General features: G+C 41.5%; 1 protein-coding gene across 1 annotated transcript in view; it reads right to left on the reverse strand.

Annotated features, from left to right (window-relative positions):
* The window catches only part of LOC308336417 (uncharacterized protein), a gene marked incomplete at its 3' end in the record, with an annotated part of 688546 nt that overhangs the window by 150148 nt on the left and 515560 nt on the right, over positions 1–22838 (reverse strand). Inside the window, exons 4-7 of the mRNA XM_080793780.1 lie at positions 5675–5794; positions 4986–5153; positions 4434–4615; positions 2409–2662 (exon numbers count right to left, since the gene is read on the reverse strand). Coding sequence (XP_080649906.1) covers positions 2409–2662; positions 4434–4615; positions 4986–5153; positions 5675–5794 — 724 coding nt within the window. The remainder of the gene's footprint in view (positions 1–2408; positions 2663–4433; positions 4616–4985; positions 5154–5674; positions 5795–22838) is intronic.

Consider the following 22838-nt stretch of genomic DNA (forward strand, 5'->3'; position numbering starts at 1 on the left):
CTTGTGAAATAGGACATTCTGCATTATGAGTTCGACGAATGTATCAAATCAGTCTGGATTTCATGCTAAGATTTTGTTGCCTATACTTTTACTCAAGTACATTTTGCATAGAACTTTTTCTTGCAACAGAGTATTATTTTCTACATTGTGGTATCGATACTTTTACTTAAGTAAGAAAAAGTACTTTGTCCACCACTGCACGGGAAACACATTCAGTCAGCAACCAAATAAAAATAAATTGCAAGATGGCTACAGTAAGTTGATTATTATTATTATTTATTTTTTTAAGATATTTTTTTGTGGCTTTCACCTTTATTTTATTTTTTATAGAGGGATAGGTATACAGTAGACTGACAGAAAATGGGGAGAGAGATGGGGGGTGACACGCAGCAAAGGCCGCCGGCACACTGCCCGACTGGATTACCAGCCGAGGTGCCCATGCAGACGACTATGCCAACCGCCCCCGGGCCAGTAAGTTGATTATGTAACACACTGGTGCACAAGTCACAGCTTATTTTGCAGTGCATGGGCACACAGTCAATCTGTGTGCCCACATCATAACCGATCAAGACCTCTTTAATCTGAAATTGCATTTGATGAAGCATAATTTCCACAAGCCCTTTAGGGTTATGATATAGGAATAGGACTCCCTCAACATTGTATCTGCACAGTCAAGCTGTAACAATTACTCAGACGGTAACAAAATTGTCTGTATATACTACAGACACATTGCTTATTGTTTCCAACTGGGCAGGTTCAGGTTCATTTATTTGTTTGTCCCCGAAGGGCGATTTGGTGTACAGCAAAGCATGACAACAGGCAGACGCATGAATCATACAAAACACAGTAAAAAAAATAACATGGAACACATAGAAAATAAAAACAGGGTGGCAGTTCAAGGTATCAGTGTAGCAATGGAATTCATAACGGCGACAAAGTTACCTCCTCCTCCTATCATCATTTAAAGCCTTGATAGACACAGTCACGAAGGAGAATTTATACCTGTAACTTGTGGCCTCTGGAACATTTAGGCGAAGGCCAGAAGGAAGCAGCCTGTACTTAGAGCCGAGGAGATTGGAGTTGTCCGTACTAATGGCTTTCTTAAGCACCTGCATTTATTCCCTCCTATATTTTGTCAGGAAATTATGCAGCCCTCTCAGTGGCCCCTCAACTCATGTATCGTAGTCCACTTAAAGGCATATTCAGTGATTTCACTTAATACAAATATCCCTTTTTTGTTTTGATAATCCTCCCTACTATAGAGTGTTGACCATATAAGGAGTTCCTCTCTGTCTCCAGTTAACCCCTGGTGTCAAAAAACCGTAGGTTTTGGTTTTGGCTAGAAGGCCCAGCCTTCATCCAATCAGGATAGAGAGGGGCCTTCCTCCAGTCATGATCGAGTGGGGGCGGGCCTTGGTGCACCTGCTGTTAGCCTGCTGCGTCATTGCGTGTCCCCCCCCCACTGTAGAGCGTGCATGTGCACATCTTGTTACCGGGGCGGACCCAACCCTTTAATATGTTTCACTGACATTTATGCAACACGATATGTTATAGCACCAAGGCAGAGGCGGCATATCTCCGCATTGACAGGCATGTGCCATATGTGAGGAATATCGACACTTTGACTTTGTGCCGTAACACAAGAGATGTCTTACATAATTCTGGGGGGAACAAACGGTCTATATTTGCTTCATCTCTCCAAAGGGGACACCATGAATAATTTGTTTGAGTGGTGACACACACGGCCATGCTGATGGGTTAGATTTGGCCAAGCGAGCACATAATCACACGCACTCTCCCGTAAGAGAGGACACTTTGCATTTATAGTGTTTGGTTGCTATGTGATTTTGTTTGTGATTCCTGCGCCATGGTATTTAAAGCTGGGACCACGAGGCTTGGTCCTGAAGCAATCGCTTTACCAGGATGAATCACACGTACTTCCTTGGTGACAAAACATTCAACACTCAACACCATGTTTCTACATTTCATAACTTTTTCGCTGCTATCCACGTTTATAAACGTAGCTAGTGTATCGGTACCTACTGGTGCTATTTATGCGTATGTTCGTAGACAACCGTATACTCCATATATGAAAGCAGAAAAAAATCCTAAAAAAGAATAATGGAGCTGGGAACTTCTCCTTCGGTCCAGAATGTGAGAATGGTTCAGTGAAAAAGAAAGTGAGTGTATGGGATTTTTCACTATCACTCACTCACTGGGCAGGGAAACAAACCTACATTCTATGTCACTGACAATACAGTTGATTCTGAGCATTATATAGGCTACTGAAAGACCCACCCACCTCAGACAACAGCAACATTCTGAAAATGACAAAAAATATAATTGTCCGGGTGAAAATCACCCGTGTTTAGTGTTCGAGGCTTGAGAAGGATTTGTGTAGGACTCACTTGACCGGTTCGTTGGCGGCGTCAGGGTCCCGTGCCGACACGACGCCCACGAAGCTGCCGGCCGCCGTGTCCTCGTGCACGTCGATGATGTAGGGGTTCCTGGTGAAGATGGGCGGCTCATCCACGTCCTCCACCGTCACACGCACCGTGGCATGGTCCTTGAACTGCACCCCCTGGAGGAACCGCGAGTCCAGATACGTGTTTCTCACTTCCACCTTGAACTCATAGTCCCTCTTGGTCTCATAATCCAGCGGCTGAAAGATGTAAAGAGCCGGAGAGCCAGAGGAATCAAGTTTGTAGACGGTAACAACAACAACAACACAATAGGCCTACAGCCTTTTCAAATAGGAAACTTGCACAGCACCCTTCATCTAACCTTCTGTCAACCAGATAAAATAATTCTAACAGAGCTAAGGCAGAGTGTGTTCCAATCTCCTCTGACTGCACCGAAGCAGCTCTTGAAAGTAAATGTAAAGAAAAAAATTACTTTTTATGGAAATTGTGATAACAGAAGAAGGAAATGGGGTATATTTATGGCCCTGCATATCAAACAAGACTATTTTAAATGTGGATTTTAGTGATGTTGAACTGGTAGAATCTTGGGTTGTAGTTTTACAGCTACCTGAGTGAGATCATGATCCAAATATCTTTGCACCATGAGTTCAAAATTAAACACAAAATGCATCACAGATGAAGATTTTATTTATAGTACAAAATCACCCCAAGGGGTCTCTGTGCACTTTACAGCATTAACACATCAAAAAACGAATCAAAGACACAAAACATAGCAATACATTTTTTTTGCATAGCTATGGATCATGCAAATTAAAACTAGGCGGAACCGTAGTGCATAGAAACATGTGTTTTTAGCCTCGACTTAAAAAATTCCAGGGAGTTTGCATTTCTGACATCTTGAGGGAGTGTTCCAGAGACAGGGGGCACAATGTGTGAAAGCTCTGCCCCTAACCGTTCTTTTATTGTGTGTTGTGAGAACTTGAGACTAAGTTTTCCGGCATCCTGAGAGCGTAGTGGTCTTGGAGGGATGTATATTCTTTACTAAACTGGACATGTGAGGTTGCATCATGAGTCCAGGAGGAGTGTTGGTGTGATGTGGTTTCCTTTTTCTCGTGAGTACTCTAGCTGCCGCATTTTGAACTAATCTAAGACCATTTGTTACTGTTGATGGTAAACCGGAGAAGAGGGCATTGCAGTAATCTATTCTTGAGGTGATGAAAGCGTGGACCAGGGTTTCGGCATCGGGAAGTGAAAGTATTGGACGGATTCTAGCAACGTTGCGCAGATGGAAGAAGGCAGATTTTGTGATGCTTTTTATGTCGTGTGTGAAAGATAGGGATGTGTCAAAAATTACTCTTAACTGTTGGTTTGTGGGCTATTGGGCAGCCATCGAGGTTAAGGGTTATGTTATTGAACAGATGGTTATGTTTGGCTGGACCGACTAGCAGCATCTCTGATTTGGCAGAGTTCAGGAGTAGGAAGGAGCTGTTCATCCATTTGTTGATTCGGTTCATGCTCCTCCCATCTAGGACACATTTAGTTGAGGCCAGAGTAAAATAGCTGTGTGACACTCATTTTTTGAATGCAGATAATTGTAATGCAAGAGCAACATTATGTCATGTAGTGTGGATTGAAGGAGGCTTTGTGGGCAGAATTAATGGTGGTATTGAAGTAATAAGTGCAAACATGTAGATTGTTTTGTTTGTTTTAGTTCTGTCTGGTAATTTAGATTTGATTTTGTCATAATGTTTATTTTCTCTATTTATTTGCATGTGCTTATAATGCTTGTTTCACTCTGAGGACCAATTTGGAGATGCATGTCAAGTAAATGCTTTTAATTGCTATCCTCTCTTACTATGAGATGCTGTTTCTCTTTGAATATTAATACAATAAATTAATGGATCTAATTATATTTCCTAGTTTTATTTTCTTTTAATTATCAGATTTTCATTGGTTGATTGATTGGTTGATTGAATGATTTCCAGCATTTAAAACTATCTGTTCATTTACCTGTTTAACTGTGATGACCCCCTCTTGCGTGGCCTGGTCTGTGATGATGTTGAACATGTCGTGGCCGCCAACAATGCTGTAGTCCATCTCTGCGTTGCGGCCAACATCTGGGTCGTCTGCTTTGATCCGGCCAATGGTGTCGCCGATTTCCTTCGACTCCACCACCGTCATACGAAAGGAATCTGTAGAGAGCATATTATGTTAATATAAATAGCCTATTTACTGTTTATTTTGTGTGTTCCGTAGATGTCCGATAATAGACATTAATTCCACATTCACCGGGTTATATGATTTTGTTACCTGACCAATATCTCTAGTGTGTGCATGCGTGCTTGCTTGAGTGCATGCCTGAGTGAGTGTGTGTGAAAGAGGGAGTGTGTGATGCGTGCGTGTGTGCGCGCTTGTGTGTGTGTACATGCGTGCGTGCGTGTGATTGCAAGGAAAAATTAATTCAATAGAAAAATATTTATATTTTGTATACAGTGCAAAATCAATACGAGACAGAGAGACTGAGAGAGTATGCGGAGAAGGGGACAGACAATAGCATCTTACGGTTAGCGAAGCGTGGCGGGCTGTCGTTGACGTCTGACAGAGTGATGCTGACCGTGGTGGTCCCTGAGAGCCCCCCCATCTGTCCAGCCATGTCTTTAGCCTGGATCACAACCTGGTAGTTCTCCTTCACCTCCCTGTCCATGCCGGGCAGGGCCGTCTTGATGGTGCCTGCAGAGAACGTTTGGTATAAATAATTCAGTAGTCACGGCAAGTTTGTGTGTTTGTAGTGTGTGCAGACATGTCTGTCTGTCACCCGCCCATAGCTGAGCGGTAAGTGAGCACGCTGGCCAGAGTCCCTGGTTGTCCCAGGTACGATTCCATGAGGCCAGACCAATGTGTGTCCCGCTGTCCCTGAGCAAGACCCTTCACCCCTAATTGCTCCCTGAGCGCCACACAAAGGCTGCTCACTGCAATGGCTGCTCGCCTAGTGATTATCAGGATGGGTAACTACAGATGACAAATGTCACATTATGTGCAAATATACAGTGTCCAGGGACCATTATTATTCTGTCTGTCTGTCTGTCTGTCTGTCTGTCTGTCTGTCTGTCACAAACTACCCCTGTGTCGGATCTGTGGTTAGACTGCCATATTTGCCGATACCGATATGAACCGATACTTTTCCGATACCGATACAGTATCGGGACATCTCTAGTGCTTATCAGTTCAATGTCTCGTGGGCGATAGCTTACCAGTTTCAGAATCCACAGAAAAATATGGCTGTCCCTGCAGGATACTGTAAACAAGTTGGGCGCTGTTCCCATATGTCTGGTCGTCAGCATCAGTGGCCGTTACCGTGGCAACGGACATACCTGTCAAAGAACAGAGCGGTCATTAAAAGGCAGTGTTGATAAGGAGCCAACTACATTCATATGTTTTTAAAAGGCAGTGTTGATAAGGATCCAACTACATTCATATGTTTTTAAAAGGCAGTGTTGATAAGGAGCCAACTACATTCATATGTTTTTAAAAGGCAGTGTTGATAAGGAGCCAACTACATTCATATGTTTTTAAAAGGCAGTGTTGATAAGGAGCCAACTACATTCATATGTTTTTTGTTCACATTTGTCAATCAATTTACCTACCTGGTTGCTGTATGGTTGTACTACAGTAGAGAATTGTCTATTTTATTTTGGTTTTCCACTGGAATAGTGAGCAGTTGTGGTTTTGTTTATGTTGGAGATCAGCATGCAGAAAGTAGCATGGAACCCTGCCAGCAAGCCTCAACAAACACAAAGTATATTGGGTGCCTCACTGCATGCCTTTATCATACCCAGGCAACAAACTGAACTAAACTGAGCAACCATAGCATGTTAGTGTATGTCTACGCAATGAAAATAATAGAAAGATGGCCTCTACGGTAGGCCTAGTACAGTATATTGACATTTGATGTTTTTGTCTTGTTATGCTTTAGTTAATCCACACAACAGGTCTCTCCAATAATACTACCACACATTTCAAAAAGTGTCCTTGGCATTGCGAGGCCCCTCTGCTGTGTCCTGTTGGGGCAGAATGTCACCATGCATACTAATGAAAGCCTGAACATCTGTCCTACTTTGTCCCTGCACTGACTATAAAAGGGAGCCAGCTTCATGGCTGGCTTGCTTTATTAATCACACATTCTTCCAACACGTATAAGGCCTTTATTTGGCTTGTGTGCGTGCGTGCATGGCTCGCGCGCAGGCATCATCGGCATCATACGTTATTCTAATATGATTCAGAAGGATCCATGAATCTCCATGATGGATGTGCTATGGATTTCAAAGAGGGCCGGTGGTTATTTATGTTTTGTGTTGCCTTATTGCACCCATGTATTAATTTGAAGTTGTAATTGGGAGATTTTGTTTTTGTGGTTGCATGCCTGGATTGCTTTTCATATAGGCTGAGGCACTTTTAATGACTAATGACTAATAACAGTTACAAAGTAAACTTTACAGTTTCCTACAAAATTTAGAAAATGGCATTAGGCCTATTTGTGAGCAGTGAGCCAGAACAAACAAACAAACCACCATATGAATGAGTGAATGAATGAATACATAAAAAGGCACCAGAATGTGTATTTGTGGCACCCACAAAACGTTATATTGTTTATTGATGTAATTCATTTTTCCTAAAAGGTCTTTAAATAAATAAAGCACGAAATGCCTATGGGACAAATGTATTGCGATTAATTTCCTGGGCTTTCCGTTGTTCTGAAAGGGGGAGGGACTGCGACGCTCTATAGGACAGGGAAGGCAGCAGCAATTGACAATAAACGTGCTTACGTTCGGTTCTCTTGCATTCAAATAGACAGCAGAACACTTGCTTGCCATGTTTGCCAATTAGTGATTTGAGAGGATTTGTTACACAAAAGTTACCCATACATGTGTGCCAATGCAAACACTTCAGGGCGGAGTTTAATTTGGTCCCAAGCCGCGTCCGGGGCTCCGAGTCTTCTTTCTCCATGAATGCCTCCATTATTATTATCGCTCAATTGGACTACCGCTACCACACAGGAGTTCAACAATGCAATTCACGGTGGACAAACCTGCACCGTTTTCAAGGCAGTCAAGCGATATGGAGGCATTGGTAGTGAAAGGAGGCTCGCTTTGCTTGGCTAAATGAAACTAAATGAAGTTGGTGCTCTGCTGCCTCTGCAACACAATGACTACAGTGCTGCCGGGTGCATCAAACAATAAGCGAGTATGCACGCGAATCAATGACCGATTATCGTGTGTGCAATCATAAGCTTGTTAGAAGGGAAGCACCATTTTACAGTACCACACCAAAAAGGTTTATTATTTGTGTCATTAATGTATGGAATAAAAAGCAAGGCTTTTGCACACCTACAGGGACGGGTGCGTAGGAGAGGGTACGGTGCCCCAAAAAGGAACAAATTCAACAAACACCCGCACACTGTCTTCAAATGCAGTGACCAACTTTTATTCAGGGAACAGCAACGTTTCAGCCTATGCCTTCATCATGCTATCTTTATGGCTATAAAGATAGCATGATGAAGGCCGCATAGGCCGAAACGTTGCTGTTTCCCTAAATAAAAGTTGGTCACTGCATTTGAAGACAGTGTGCGGGTGTTTGTTCCTTTTTCATTTTTGGGGCACCGTACCCTCTCCTACACACCTGTCGCCTGTAGGTGTGCAAAAGCCTTGCTTAATTTAAGCATTTACTTTAATCCCTGTGATTAGCGAAGTGACAAAACAAATCACGGAACGCAGCGAATCAGGCTGGAAACTAGCTAGGCTACACATCTCTTGTTCAACAGATTTATTCCTTCAGTTACACATATTACTTATTCCAAGAACTCTCCCGGACAGTTAGCTTTGAACTACAATCTAACTTACCAACTTCGGACATCTCAGGAACACTGGCAAAGTAGATTTCCTTCTCGAACTTTGGCTCATTGTCGTTGATATCATGGATTTTGATGTTGAACTCGGTGTCTGGTTCCAGATCAAGATTGGTGTTCCTGTCCACAACCTTGGCCTTGAGCGTGTACATGTCTTTTTCCTCCCGGTCCAGCCGCTTGGTGGCGTGAATGTCCCCTGACTTTTCATCGATCAGGAACAGTGTGCCCGCCCCGTCCCCTGTGAGAATGTACTTCACGTTGCCCTGGCCTCTGTCCATGTTGGAGTGTATCTGCAAAAAATGTAAAGCGATGATTGATCAGATAAAGATAAATGGGCCAATGTATTCACTCTGTGGCCATTTCACTCTACGTCTTATGAAGTAAATGTAAAATGGCCGATACAGTATGTAAATATGGTTAGCAAAAGGTCTGAATATTTTCCCCCAAGGCATACTCTACTCCAAACTCCACAGCTTGCATGGTTAGGTGGGACAGGCATTTAGGTGAGAGGGCGACTGCACAGTATATGGGAGAGATATGAAAGAAGGCTCTGGTGGGATTAGATCCTAAATTGAACCGAGTGAAATATGTGTGATTCTATCAACCAGGCCTAAATTATGCCCTATATTGCAATAATAATAATAATAATAATAATAAATAATAATAACCTTCTCTATAGTAAAGAATAAAAAGACAAAGTAAAAAAGATCATAGTCAATATAGAATCAACTGTTCATAATTTTGCATGATTAACTGCTTGTAGCAGCACTTCAACTATTTTTGCACACTTTAATATTTATAATGGAATTTTTTTCCAGTGTTGAATGAATAATTATTGTCATAATTACCATCTATCTCCTTAAAAGGTTTTTGAATATTCACAGGGAAACTTTTATTCCAGGCTTTAAACATGATTTGTGCAACGTATAGGTATTGCCCAATACTTCATGTACGATAGATAAGGTTCAACAAGTGTATTGTACAGACCGAGTGTGTAATGATTTATGCAGTATGTGTCTGGCTTTAATATCCCTAACTTGTTCTTGCCAGTTTGGAACACACATATTTTGTATAGGATTTCCAGCAGAGTCTGTGGTCAATTTAGACACCCAGAAACTTGATCTCATATACTCTTTCAATCTTTACCTGATTTCTTTTGCGATTTCCAAATATCATACATATTTAGCTTTACTCTGGTTTAGTGATAACTTATTTTTGTCAAAGTAACATTCAAACCAATGTTTTGATTTTGATAGCTCAATCGTGACTACTGTTATTTAAATCAGAACAAAACATATTTGTGATGTCTGCAAAAACAACTATAATATGAACATTTTAGGTCCTAATACTGACCCCTGTGGGACACCGCAGGTGATGTTTAAGCTCACAGACTTTAATTTCCCATTTGGACAAATTGTTGCCTATTCCAATATTTAACTATTCAGCCAATTAAGTGCTGTCCCTCTTATACCATACCTCTCCATCTTATACACAAAACAATGTAATTGCAAGAGCATCCAATGGGAACAACTTTCATGATTTGACAATCTGCTCCCAAAGTAAATTTCTACAATGAATGAATGAATGCGTATCATAGTGACACATTGTGAGCTTGTAGATTGGCTACTTTCGGAGGAGGCATTTAGTGCAGAGAGAAAATGGGTATAGAGTAGCATAGAGCCATGGATGGCTCAGGTCAACTAAGTATAGGGTTTAAGTAATAGGGTATACTTAATAGGAAAATATACTTCAAAATTGCATTTGCTCGCACAGATACTGTACCGCCATGCATGGACACACACACACACACACACACACACACACACACACACACACACACACACACACACACACACACACACACACACACACACACACACACACACACACCAGTACAGAACCAAGCCCCCGCTCTTTTTTATCTAGGTTACTATTGATGCTCACACAATCAAACTGCTCCCCCCAAAAAAAATCCACCCACTTGTTCGATCAAATCCACAACATAGCAGTGATGGATAGCAGAGCAGACTAGCACTACTATCAGCTCAGAAATCTGAAATCCAATAAATAAACACTGTGGTACACCACCTCCTATTTTACTGTTAATGCAGCCAAGCCAGCGTAGCACAGATAAGTCGGATAAGTTGAGCGGCTTTGGCATGTCTAGCTCTTAACCTCGAGAATTGTAAACGTTTTATTCCAAAGACTTGTGTATTTTTGTAAATCGTTTTCTACCTGGAATTCATCTGCTCATTCATCCATAGACTAGGCCTATACACATCTACAGTATGGTCTATGCACCAAAACAATGCAAATTTCACAAGCAAGGATGACTTAACACAGTGGTCTCCAAACTGTGTTGGCCGTGCACCCCCTGTTACCTCCTGACCTAGCTGACGCACTCCCCAACGTTCTGTCTCGTATTTGGCCAAATATGAGTTTTTTGAATGATTATGGCAAAAATAACCACATAATGTCACTGCACTGAGAGATATGCAGCTGCTGCATACTGCTGCTCTATATGTCTCCTTAGTCCAGTAATAATGTAATTTGACCTCAAACTAATTGCAAAAAAACCAAACTCAGATGATTTTGTATCTTACATATGTCCTGAATAACATACAAAAAGTTGGGCTAATAACGGCCATAGCCACTTGCCAAATGTGCTGACCTCATCACATTTGTGATGACGGCTATGGCCGTTATTAGCCCAAGGAGTGTTTTTATGCAAAACTAATGCTTGGAATGGATTCAGCATCATGAAAACACCCTAGTTTGACACGTCACATGCTACTTAAAGCAAAAGGAAATTTTGAAATTATTTGCCTTATATATAGGATGTCTATGGTGGCCATACTGTACAGGCAATTTTCAACACTTTCCCCTCAGACAATTTCAGGCAACTTTTTGTATGTTATTCAGGACCTATGTAAGTTTGGTTTTGTTTTTTTTAGTTTTTTTTTTTTTGCAATTAGTTGGAGGTTGACCCCTTTTTTCCCAGATAATGCCTGTACTACAACAGTGGTTTACCGGATTTCGCTCAAGCACCACAAGGGGTGCACACACCACAGTTTGGGAACCCCTGTCTTAACGAATTGACATGTTTTCCTGTACTTGAAAATCCCCAATGACTTTTCATATTTTGTCAGAGGTGTCAGTGGAATGAAAACTCAGCCAGACGTTTGACATTTGACGGTGTCACTTGCTGAGAACATGACAGTGGTTCACTGCACAGGGAGTTGAATATCGCTGACACGCTCCATTAGTGTGCATGAACTGTGCAAAACGAGTCACCTGTGACTCCTATATCTCCCAGGAATGGAAGCTAGTATCACAATTTAGTAACTGAGGAAAAAAGTGAACACTTATACAGAGTTCAGCACTGTCTGCAGATCCATTTGGAACGGAAAGTAATTAGGGACATCAGTAACTTATTAATATTAATGCTGACGCACTATGCGGTCGGAAACTAATTATTTTTTGCCACAATCTTGAACATTTTGCCATTGTGGGTGGCACCGTGATGTAGTGGTCAAAGTTACTTCACCAGGGCCGCTACCGTAGCGGTCTGGGCACCTATGCTACAATGTAGCCCTGTACTGGACAGCCTATGCTTCCTGTCACACCCCATTTCCTGTCAGTCTACTGTCCTATCAATAATAGTCTTACGTTGCCTCACGCAATTTTCAAATGCTTGTGCTTCCATCATACAGTCTGGAGCAACGGAGCTCTATCATGAGTAAAATATAAAGCGGAAGTGGAGCCTCCTCCCCACTTCCGTTTCGTCTTTACAGTTGCGCAAATGTATCCTAATATAAATAGAAATCATCCAAGGATATATAGCTTGCTGCTTTGCAGAAATGGAAATACAACAATGAGCTCTAAAGATATTTTAAAATATATTTTTGGGAACGGAAATGGCAGCTTCCTCTGATTTCGGGAACTGCAAAAACAAAAAACACATGTTTTACTTCAGTACAAGTATCAATACTGCAATGTAGATAATACTCTGTTACTTATAAGTCCCGTATTCAAAATGTACTTCAGTAAAAGTATCGGCATCGAAATATACCAAAAGTAAAAGTATTCATTGTGCAGTATGTCACATTTCACAAGTTCAATATGTATAAAATAATCACACCTGTGTGAAGTGAGGGGCGCTAATATATTAATGTCTAACTCATGTTGATTAGGTGATGTAATAGTGATGTAAAACAAACGTTGCCAACACAAACGTTAAACGCCATTAACAATAAAGAGACAATATGACGTAAACGACACATTATGATGTAAATCTTCCCTTAATTGTCAATGACAAACATTAAACCTGTGTATAGGAGGGGCCCCTCAAAAACAACCCTGACATCTACCAGTGTCCTATTGCTTTAAGAAGAAGGGGAAAAATTGATTTACGTAGTGAGAAGTCTCACTATGTGAGCCCATTTTACTTTATAAAACAGATGATGTGCCTGCATGTTCTGCGGTCTGTTAGCCACATTGTGCATCTGCTGCGTTCAGTCCTTAACCAAGCTGTCAGTTTATTTGGTCGATTAGGTGGCCCCTGCATTACAGTATAGTGCAGGAAATAGATTGCATAAGCACGGGGGAAGTTTGCAATGACAATCTTGAAAAAGTGCCGCACAATGAGTTCCCACAGAGCCGTGACAAAATCAAATTTGTATAGCTTTAATGGCTTCCCTTTCAAGGTCTCAAAGCCTTTTCATGGCCCTGCAACATAAGCACAGAAGAGAGACTTGATGAGTCAAATTCAACACTGAGGAATTGTCGGTAAAGTGGCAAAATCATTGGCAATTCTTGTCAGGTCTGAGGTGAGCATTGCTCGGTTCTGCAAAGAGGAGATAGCAAAATAGAACTCAGAACGGATACAGATTAATTATCTCTCTCTCTCTCCCTCCCCTCTCTTGCTCTATAGCTTTTTCTCAAACCTCTCTCTCTCTCTCTCTCTCTCTCTCTCGAAGATCTGAGTGAAAAGTAATGCACTTATGTAGATTAAACTAACATCTCAAAAGCACCTGTCTTGTCTACTTCGCATTATGATGTATCATGCAGATTGCAATAAGTAATGCTGTAAGTAATCTTTGCGTAAAACCTTGAAGACGCCCATTGTCAAATAACACACGAGAGTGAGCAAGCTGGCTACACTGTCACTGCTGGAAGATTGTAATTTTGGGCAGCATGTTGTGTTTACCAAACACAGTACAATACAAGGTACCCCGGGAAATTTAATGGGATTTTGTTCACTTCAAAACACACTGCAAAATAGGCTCCAGACTATAAAGTTCCTGATTGTGTTCACAGTTCACAGACTCCCTTAGAGAAGTAGGGCACCGCGTCTGGGTTTTCTGACTGCTCACACTTGTTAATGGCAGTCTGGAAGTAAGTAAAAATGAAAGGTTTAAAGGGCTTAAACTCCTGGTTGCAAGCACACCCATTGCATATTGTTCCGTGATATTAGAAACAACACACTGGGCTACACGTTAATGAGACGATGCAGCGTGGTTTGTCTGTGTGGTGGAAATAAAAAGAAAACGGAACAAAGAAATGTGTGCTAAACACTTCTCTAGTATAATGTATTTATTTTCAGCTCATTTAGCGTTAAATGAAACATTGTGTCGAACCTCAGTAAGCACAGTGGAAGCTAGTTTGTCATCCCAGTTTTCACTGCCTGCACCGATCCATCCTGAAGGATGAGGAGCTAACTTCTGTTCGACTGTCAGCTGGCAAATGCACTGTATTTGTGTTTCAGTACACCAAATGGTTCTACAGAGTTATTAAGCAAAATAAGGAGCTCACTCTGTGACTGGATAAAATATGTACATGCGGAAAAAGAAACAATGAGGGGATTATTCAGAATTGTCCTTTTTTTCATTTCATATGAAAGTAGAAAGTCATAGCTATGAAATGAGGTATTACTTAGATTGGATTGACTCAATTAATTGTATGTGAGTGTGTGTGTCCTTTTTCCATAGCATATGAAAGTAGAAAGTCATAGCTATGGAATGAGGTATTACTTAGATTAGATTGACTCAATTAATTGCGTGCGTGCATACTGCGTGCGTGCGTGCAGCCTTTAGAGGGAGGGGCGGGGGTGGGGGGGCAGAGAATGCTCGATTTAATGTGAAATAAACAAGGCCTCCCATGGTGCACTGCAAAGGCCATTAAATGGTCTTCACCAGGGCTTAGCAGGCTTCATGATGTGCCTGTTAAGTGCATTGCTTCTGGTCCAGTTTCTCTCTCTCTCTCGTGCACACGCACACTGTCTCTTTCTCTCTCTGTGTAGAACTCTGTAGTAGTCTGAATAGAGTCCAGTTGGATGAGAGTGAAGCAGCAGGGGTATTACGAAGTGACTTTATATATAATACCAGCCATCTTTGACAGTGCGTATGTATTTGGTGGAATAACTGGTGAATTTGAGTATGGTATAGCTACTCGCATACTATATTGCCTCACACTGTTTTGCCGTCCATCTGATTGTAAAAGGATAGTATTGTGAGCATAGTGTCCACGCTTCATAGATCTGATGGGTTTCACTGCAGACGCGCGCGCGCGCGCGCGCGCACACACACACACACACACACACACACACACACACACACACACACACACACACACCGTTCGATATGATTATAACTTTTTTCACTGTTCCTTTTCTCTGAAATATGCACATGACTCATCAATTGTCGCGTGCCTTCGCAACTACCAAGGCTGTGATTGCAGTTATATGTGGCTCTGTGATGTGTATAGCCTACAAGCTCCCAAAACAAGCTCCTGAAAGAGCTCTTTTCCACAGCAAAATGGCAAAGCATCCTCATCACATCAATGACTTTGCACAGCGGAACAATGAATCAAATGTTGATGTGAGGTGACATTCATGTCAGAGTTGCATTTACGACACATGAATGGATTTGGTGAAATGGGATGGGAGAGCTGTGGGTGGTGTACATGCTGCATTGACCTGAGGTTGATTAAAATAAATGTCTTCCATAACAGTTTTCTGAAGAAACAAAAACATTGCTGTGTCAGTGGTGCTCAAAATATTTCATGTCAAGGACCCCCAAAATGATATATATATTTGGCCCCCCCATCACTACATTTTAGGGACCCCTAGATGCAGAGATTTGAGTTAACAATGTCTGCTTTTAAGTTTTAACACAACCAATTCCGCCAGCATGTTTCAAAATAAAGGCGCTAGAGTGCCAGAAGATATGGCAGATTTGACTATGAATCCGTTCCCCCGCCAAAAAAAACCAAAACGGGAGGCATAGTATTCCATTCTTACCTCACGCTGGTCACGCTAAAGTCTCTCTAGAAGCGTTTATATAACGAGATGCATGCTGAAGTCAGAAATGAAGACAGAACATTGTCCTTCTGGTCAAAAGCATGGAGAGCTCCCTAGATTAGGAGTTACGAGCCCTTCTTTTGGAGCCGTAAACAAGGAAGTGAACGGCAGCGTGCATGCGCAAAACACCAGGAGTATACTATACGGTGCAGAAGGAAATTCCTTTATCAACCTATACCAATATCATGCAGGCTTTTTCTCACCAAAAGTCAGCTAATTGTTACATATCGAATACAATAGAATAGCTATGATAGTATGATATCAATATAATGTCTAACAAATATAAAATCAATCAAAATGATAACAGTGATGTTGTTAGGTTTTCGATGAAGTGATTCCCGTGACTCAAAGGTGGGCATTTGAATGAGTCCCACTAATTTTAGATTAGATGCTGGTCTATTTGACAGTGCATAAGCATATAGTCGCCTTGATGCATATAACATTAGCGAGTGCCAACGAGCGTCCGCTAGACTATAGCCACCTACATTATCGGCCGATAATGGCGGTCGGCCGATCGGACGTCCCTAGCTCCGACACGTTACCTTGCCGACGTACTGATGGTCGTTTCCCGCGTACTCCTCCAGCAGAAAGAACTGATTCCACATCCATCCTCGTTTGGAGCGCTGCAGTATCCGTCCGTCTCCCTCTGACATGCCAAACAGGTTCCCTATGCTCCGGGGAGAGAAGGGCAGGGCGGCGCTGGGCCACAGGACGGAGAGCATCAGGAGGAGCGGCAGGTGATTGGCTATCATGTTCGGAAGGCGGGGACGAGGGGGCGGCCTGGCTGGTTGACTCGTGATTCACGGGAGCGAGTTTCAGCTGGGATGAAAGCTGGGCATCAATGTCGCCACGCGGCACATTGTATTCCCGTCCGCGACGTCATGTAGGTCCCTGCGGAAAGGAGACAAACGCAAATGGATTGGATCGGATTGGAAAACAATATTGATCACTACTGAAACACTTGGTGGTGGTGTACATTGATACTCGCATACTACCCCATTAAATAAGTTAATTGTCATTTTTGGGGGGAGATTTACTAACACATTCAAACTGGGAAATCATGTCAAGTCGTGTCCTTTTTTAGCTCATAGTGTGTCACTTCATATGACCTTGTAGATCTGCAATCTTTTGAAAAATCATGAAAATTTGTGCAAATATTTGAATATGTATATTTATGTATATATTAAGTCTTTGCTAAAAAAGAATTGGATGGGCGTCCGCAGCCAAATACATGGAATTTTGGGAGTCCTTAACATGAACATTTTTTGAAAACAATTTACTTCTACTCGGATCCATAGATATGTTTATAATTAGCGACACTTATAGGTGACAAAAATAGAACAACTTATGTAACTACACTGAATGATTGAGTGCAAGATTGAATGCAACATATTTCTTTGGCAATTATGAGACTCTGCAGTATAAGCAGGATCAAAATCACACCTGTGTGATCATCGTACATCATCATGACGTAAAATAGACACCATCTCCATTTGCTCAGACACTGATGTAAAATGCTCCATTCAATTGTCAATGGGAATTTAATGTTTGTGTAGTTTGTGGACATACACCAAAAGCTGGATTTGAGGGGCTAGTGCCCTTCAAAAAATACCACAAAAATTACCACACTCCAAGGGGTATATGCAGACAGACACAGGGAGGAGGTCCCTCCTGTAGTGTGATTATGTGTGTGCAATTTATTTAGATTTTCTTCTGGTTGACATAGGTCAGTGAATGCTCCCCAGATGTTGTTCAAGCTCTGTGTTTAACCAGACACCATTCTCTGGTTAGTGAACCTCTCTCTCTCACTATATACCTCACTGTGCTCCCCGCAGGACTATAGCCCTGATAGGTCATTTGGGGATGGATGCATAATGTATGGGACTATGGGCCTTGCATGGGAAGTTAATCCTAATAAATCTTCCTTTCTAAGGAACTAGAATTACTAACAACAAGCATTCATTGAGTAACATCGGGGAATAGCGAACACATTTGCTTTTGTTTCCGAGCTCTTAAATAAGGATTCTGGTGACAATGGAGGCAGGAGAGTGAACAAAGAACCTCTTACTGTCTTTGAGCAAATTATAGTAGTATGGTTCTATAGATGAATGGAACAATCCACTGTGAGTCCTATGAATAGAAATCTATTGAGATCTCAAAGTGAAACATTGCTCATTCCACCAGCCACTCCCACATGCAGAGCTAGTCTGGCTGAATGAAGCCACATAATTAATAGAAATATGCAATTGAACTTGTCAAGGTGATGCTTGTGTGTTACTGCGGACGTCATTTAGAATGTAAGCCCAAAAAGATTAGCAACATGTTCTATCTATCTATCTATCTATGACCGATTGATGATTTTCATTTATCAAAATGCATCCATATCATATGACTATATTTGCACATCATCTGTCAAGAGAAAATGGATAGAAACAGCAAAAAAAAAAAAAAAAAAAGTCCTGAGAGCGTGTGTGTGTGTGTGAAGTTTAATTACATTTCTTTGAAGCTTTGTTTGATGTCATGGGATTCGAACGGGAAATAAATATGTGAATATTCAGTGAGTTTTCTAACTTTTTCTAACTTTTTAAACTTAAGCTGTATGAAATACTTGCCGTTAATATAGTGGTTGCAACTGTATTAATTGATTGCCCGAGTTCCGTGGTGGGAGTTCTGCTCTAGAGGGATCTGAAAGTTGCGCTAATATTTTAGAAATAGGTCAACAATACAAAAGACATTAGTTTTGTGAATTAATTTAGTTTTACTGCGTGGGCCCCCTGTGCCCCCCACAAAATGACCGGAACTACTTAATATTGACCAAAACCAGAGCAGAACTCCCACCACGGGACTCGGGCAATCAATTAATACAGTTGCAACCACTATATTAAATGGCAAGTATTTCATACAGCTTAAGTTAAAAAAAATCTGAACTATCCCTTTAAGCTCTCATTTGGTCTGACTGTGGTGCACTGATACCCGTTTCACCTCGAAAGCAAGGGGATACGATACTCCTATGCTCTTTTCCCACCTCACGTCCTCACTATGGTCATGATTTAAGGCTCCAACTCATGTTTAACTTAATGTCAGAGGTTATGTTAAAAGGTTAGAGCAGCCCCGCAAGCCAAGTGAGCAGTACAGCTCCAGCTCCGGCCCGGGAGTCATTCATTGCCCGGCAGTTACTAGTTCACACTGGGTGTGATTATTATCGTTTTGTTTCGTTTTTTTTATTAAAAAGACGAGTGCAGTGACCGTTCGGGTGATGGTCACCATTCAGAACGCATGGAGAACCACTCATCCATTTGACATGGCTTCACACACTCAACCTTGCACTTCCATTGGCCCTCGCTCGGCAGTACAGTAAGTGTGAAAGTTCTTGAGATAAGTAAACGACAGATGGACGGACAGAGTAGGAAAATAAATGCCTTTCAGGCATTTGGACCCTCCTTCCTTTGCAAATTACATTGGAATATTTTGTGTATATCGTCTTTTCATCCCACATTATCAATGCAAATAAATGATCGACTCTCTCTCTCTCTCTCTCTCTCTCTCTCTCTCTCTCTAACCGCATTTAGCAAAATGTGTGGGCGACATTTGCATCACTTGCATCAGCCCAAAAAAATATCTATAATTGTGAGAGAACAAATTTACATTACCGTATTTTCCTTTTTAAGCTTTCCCACCATAACTCTTCCACCGTAGTACTGTAAGGGCATGATCATACACTGAGTTGCATTCCCAACATCAGGAAACACCTGTCTTGTAATTAATCTGGTCAAAAGGATAATTGCATTTGCATTTTCTAATTAATTATCATTTAGAGCCGTCCTTGAGTGACATCTGCAGTGACATCCACTGCTGTTGCTGTTACTTCACCTGTATTTCCACATATTTAACACTAGGCTTAAAAAAAGGGTCACTTTGCCTCTATGCCACATTAAGTTCCCATCCACCCTGTAGTCACTGGAGATACTGAGAAGGGAGGCTAGCCTGGCCAGACTATCACTATGTAGTCTGGAATCTCTGTGTGGAACCTGAAGATTCCATGCCTCTGGTGATAAACCCTGACCCATATTTGAATACTGGTTCTTGATTGATGCCCCACAACTTTGGGGCAGTGAAATCCAATCACAACCTATGTGGACCTTTTAAAAAAAATACTTTTAAAGACCCACCATTTCAGACAGGCCTTTGTAGTCCTGTATTGCTTTATTACTCTTCATCAGTGCCGATTGTACTCTTTTCTATCTCCTTGCTTTATTGTTATGTTTTGCTTTTATTGTTGTGAAGCACTTGTTACTATGTCTGTGGAAGATACTCTATACATACAATTACTATCTTACAACTGATGGCTTTTGTTGGCAGATTTGTCTGTATTTCAAGCTAAAGGGATATTTGAATCCCGACTTGGCATGGGAGGTGGAGCCAAATGCCAATTAGCAGCCCATTAAGAGTCTTGTGTTGCCAAATGATTGCAGATATCCGCCTACTGATACTGTACGTCTCTGGGTGTCCAAACTTTTTTCAAAGGGGGCCATATTAGAAAATATTAAAACACATAATGGCCAAATTCATAAAGTACTTTCGGATTTAAACAATTCTATTTTAACTATCATTATCAATATTTAATCAATGGTCTTTTGTCAGGTCAGGTGTGTGCTGTGAACAAAACGTGTATGTCAGCCTTTTTCCAGCCTTAAGTCACATTATCAAATGTAACCAAGCAAGCAAGGCAAAACAAGGAACATTGACAAATTATACTTTGGGAAATGCCCAGGTTATAACACTTTAATGTCCCATTGCTGTTGTTCATAATACAATTCAGGTATGAAGCTGCGGGCCGTATAAAATGTAACCCTAGGGCCCGCGGGCTGCACTTTGGACACAGCTGGTCTAGGGACTTCTAAATTGCTTGAACAGCCACTAACCATTCCATGGCCACTGCTTTGAAAACCAATCTTGTCACCGATATGAGGTGAGAACCACCCTAAAGACTTTAGATTGGTTTTGCAATGCATTACTTGTTCCGCCCAGTTTTAGCAACGGAAGCTCTGAGATTGTCCTCAGTCTCTATTGAGCACAGCATTTAATTAGATACTGATTTGTGCGTCTAACAAGAACATGACTGGGTATTGTCTTATGTCATAGTTTGTGTGTTTAGGTCCAATATAGTCTACCTACTGTATGTGCATATTTAAGCACTGACAGTGAATGTAGAGCAAGAACCAAGATGAAAGCCCCATTCATTCCCTTACCATAAAGTAATTCCCCAGAGATGCTATCATACTTAAGCGTTTGTTTCCTTTCTTTTCTTCAAAATACTACAAGCTAAGGAAATGTGCTGTACTGTGTGCTGCCTGTAGCAGCTATTCCTTGCTCAAGGTCATGCACTATTTCAGGTTCCTGTACTATACAACTAATATGATTCATTTGAAATGGGGACCTTAAGATAAAATCTATCATCTCAGCCTCCCTCTACCCTGCTTATTATTATACACTATATGTTTTCCCAATGTCCAACATGCACAGTACAAGATAATCTTGTGAAAACATCCAACCTGCCGAGCGAGCGAATAGAGCTGAGCCCGGTTGGCAGAGCTTTTTGTGGCCGGGTCTTGTGATTGATTGTGATTGTTTCTTTATTTTCGTGTCCTGCACACAATGTGCCCAACCCTCATGGGTTTATAAGACACCATTTCACATTTTCATTTACAGCATGTTTACATTGCATAATTCATTACATTACAACTCAGATTTATACAGAGTCATTACATTACTTTTACAACTCAGATTTATACAGAGTACTCTGTCTTCTTTCCCAAGCTTGACAAATAAAATATGCCGCAACAAAAGTCCCCTTGGTAAAACATCTACATTTTTACATAGTCATTTAAATCTAGGAGATATCCACAGATAGAAGACATCTTATTAACCAAAATATCCCTCACGTCGTCATATTTAGAGCAGTAAAACAAAAAGTGAACTTCGTTTTCAATTTCATCAAGATCACAGAACAAGCAATAAGTGTTGACAGGACAGGGCAGTAGTGCCCTCTTGTCTAGGGCAGTAGTGCCCTCTTGTCTAGGGCAGTAGTGCCCTCTTGTCTAGGGCAGTAGTGCCCTCTTGTCTAGGGCACTACACATAGGGGGCGGCAGTGGCTCAGGGGTAGAGTGGCTGGTAGAGCAGCCGGGTGAGAACAGCAGGGTTCCCAGTTCGATCCCACAGAATGATAGTGTCCAAGTGTCCTTGAGCAAGACTCTGAACCCCTAATTTCTCCCGATGTGCAGGGTTTTGCATGCAGGTTTCCTCCAACATCGTGTATGAATGTGTGTGTGAATGTAATACACAATCTATCTAAAGTGCTTTGGATTAATGTGCTATATAAATGCACCATTTACCATTTACATTTTTCCCATTTAGCGTGTGCCAAAGTAAAGTCCTTGTATGAACCCAGGCTCATACTTTGCAATGCAGTGTTTCCACATCAATATGGATTTCACTCTGAATGTAAATGCAGCACCTTCTGTTCAACACCTTGTTGAATTTCCGGACTGAGTCACACAACTATTATGTTTCCTTTCCTTTAAGATCTTACAGCGTCAGTGGTTGGTGGTGTTTACCACTGAGGAGGCTTGCTAACGGCATGCTTTTGAAGGGCTTATCAAACAACCCAAATCTAGTGGCTTCAATGGATTCATGCCACATACAATAGCTGCGTGCATGCGTGCGCAAGAGAGAGCCTGCAGGACACCAGACAAATCTGTTACAGGAAAATAAATATCCCTAGGGAGATTGGTCTAACACTCCTCAGTTTGAATTACATTTTGCTCACCCCAGTGTTGTGGGTGACCAATCAGAGACCAATTTTTCTGTGACGTTTGAATCTGTAACCGCCCCTTGGAAATAAATCCTCCACACCGAAGTTATCTATGCAGGCTCTCTCTCTCTCTCTCTCTCTCTCTCTCTCTTTGTGGGATGGATGTGTTCGAATGAAATGTGCTATGGCTGACCTAAACATCTGGTTTCATACTGATGATCTATGGCTGACCTAAACATCTGGTTTCATACTGATGATCTATGGCTGAACTAAACATCTGGTTTCATACTGATGATCTATGGCTGACCTAAACATCTGGTTTCATACTGATGATCTATGGCT

The sequence above is a fragment of the Protomyctophum bolini genome, assembly GCF_963924005.1.
Source record: "Protomyctophum bolini genome assembly, chromosome: 21".
Taxonomy (NCBI): domain Eukaryota; kingdom Metazoa; phylum Chordata; class Actinopteri; order Myctophiformes; family Myctophidae; genus Protomyctophum; species Protomyctophum bolini.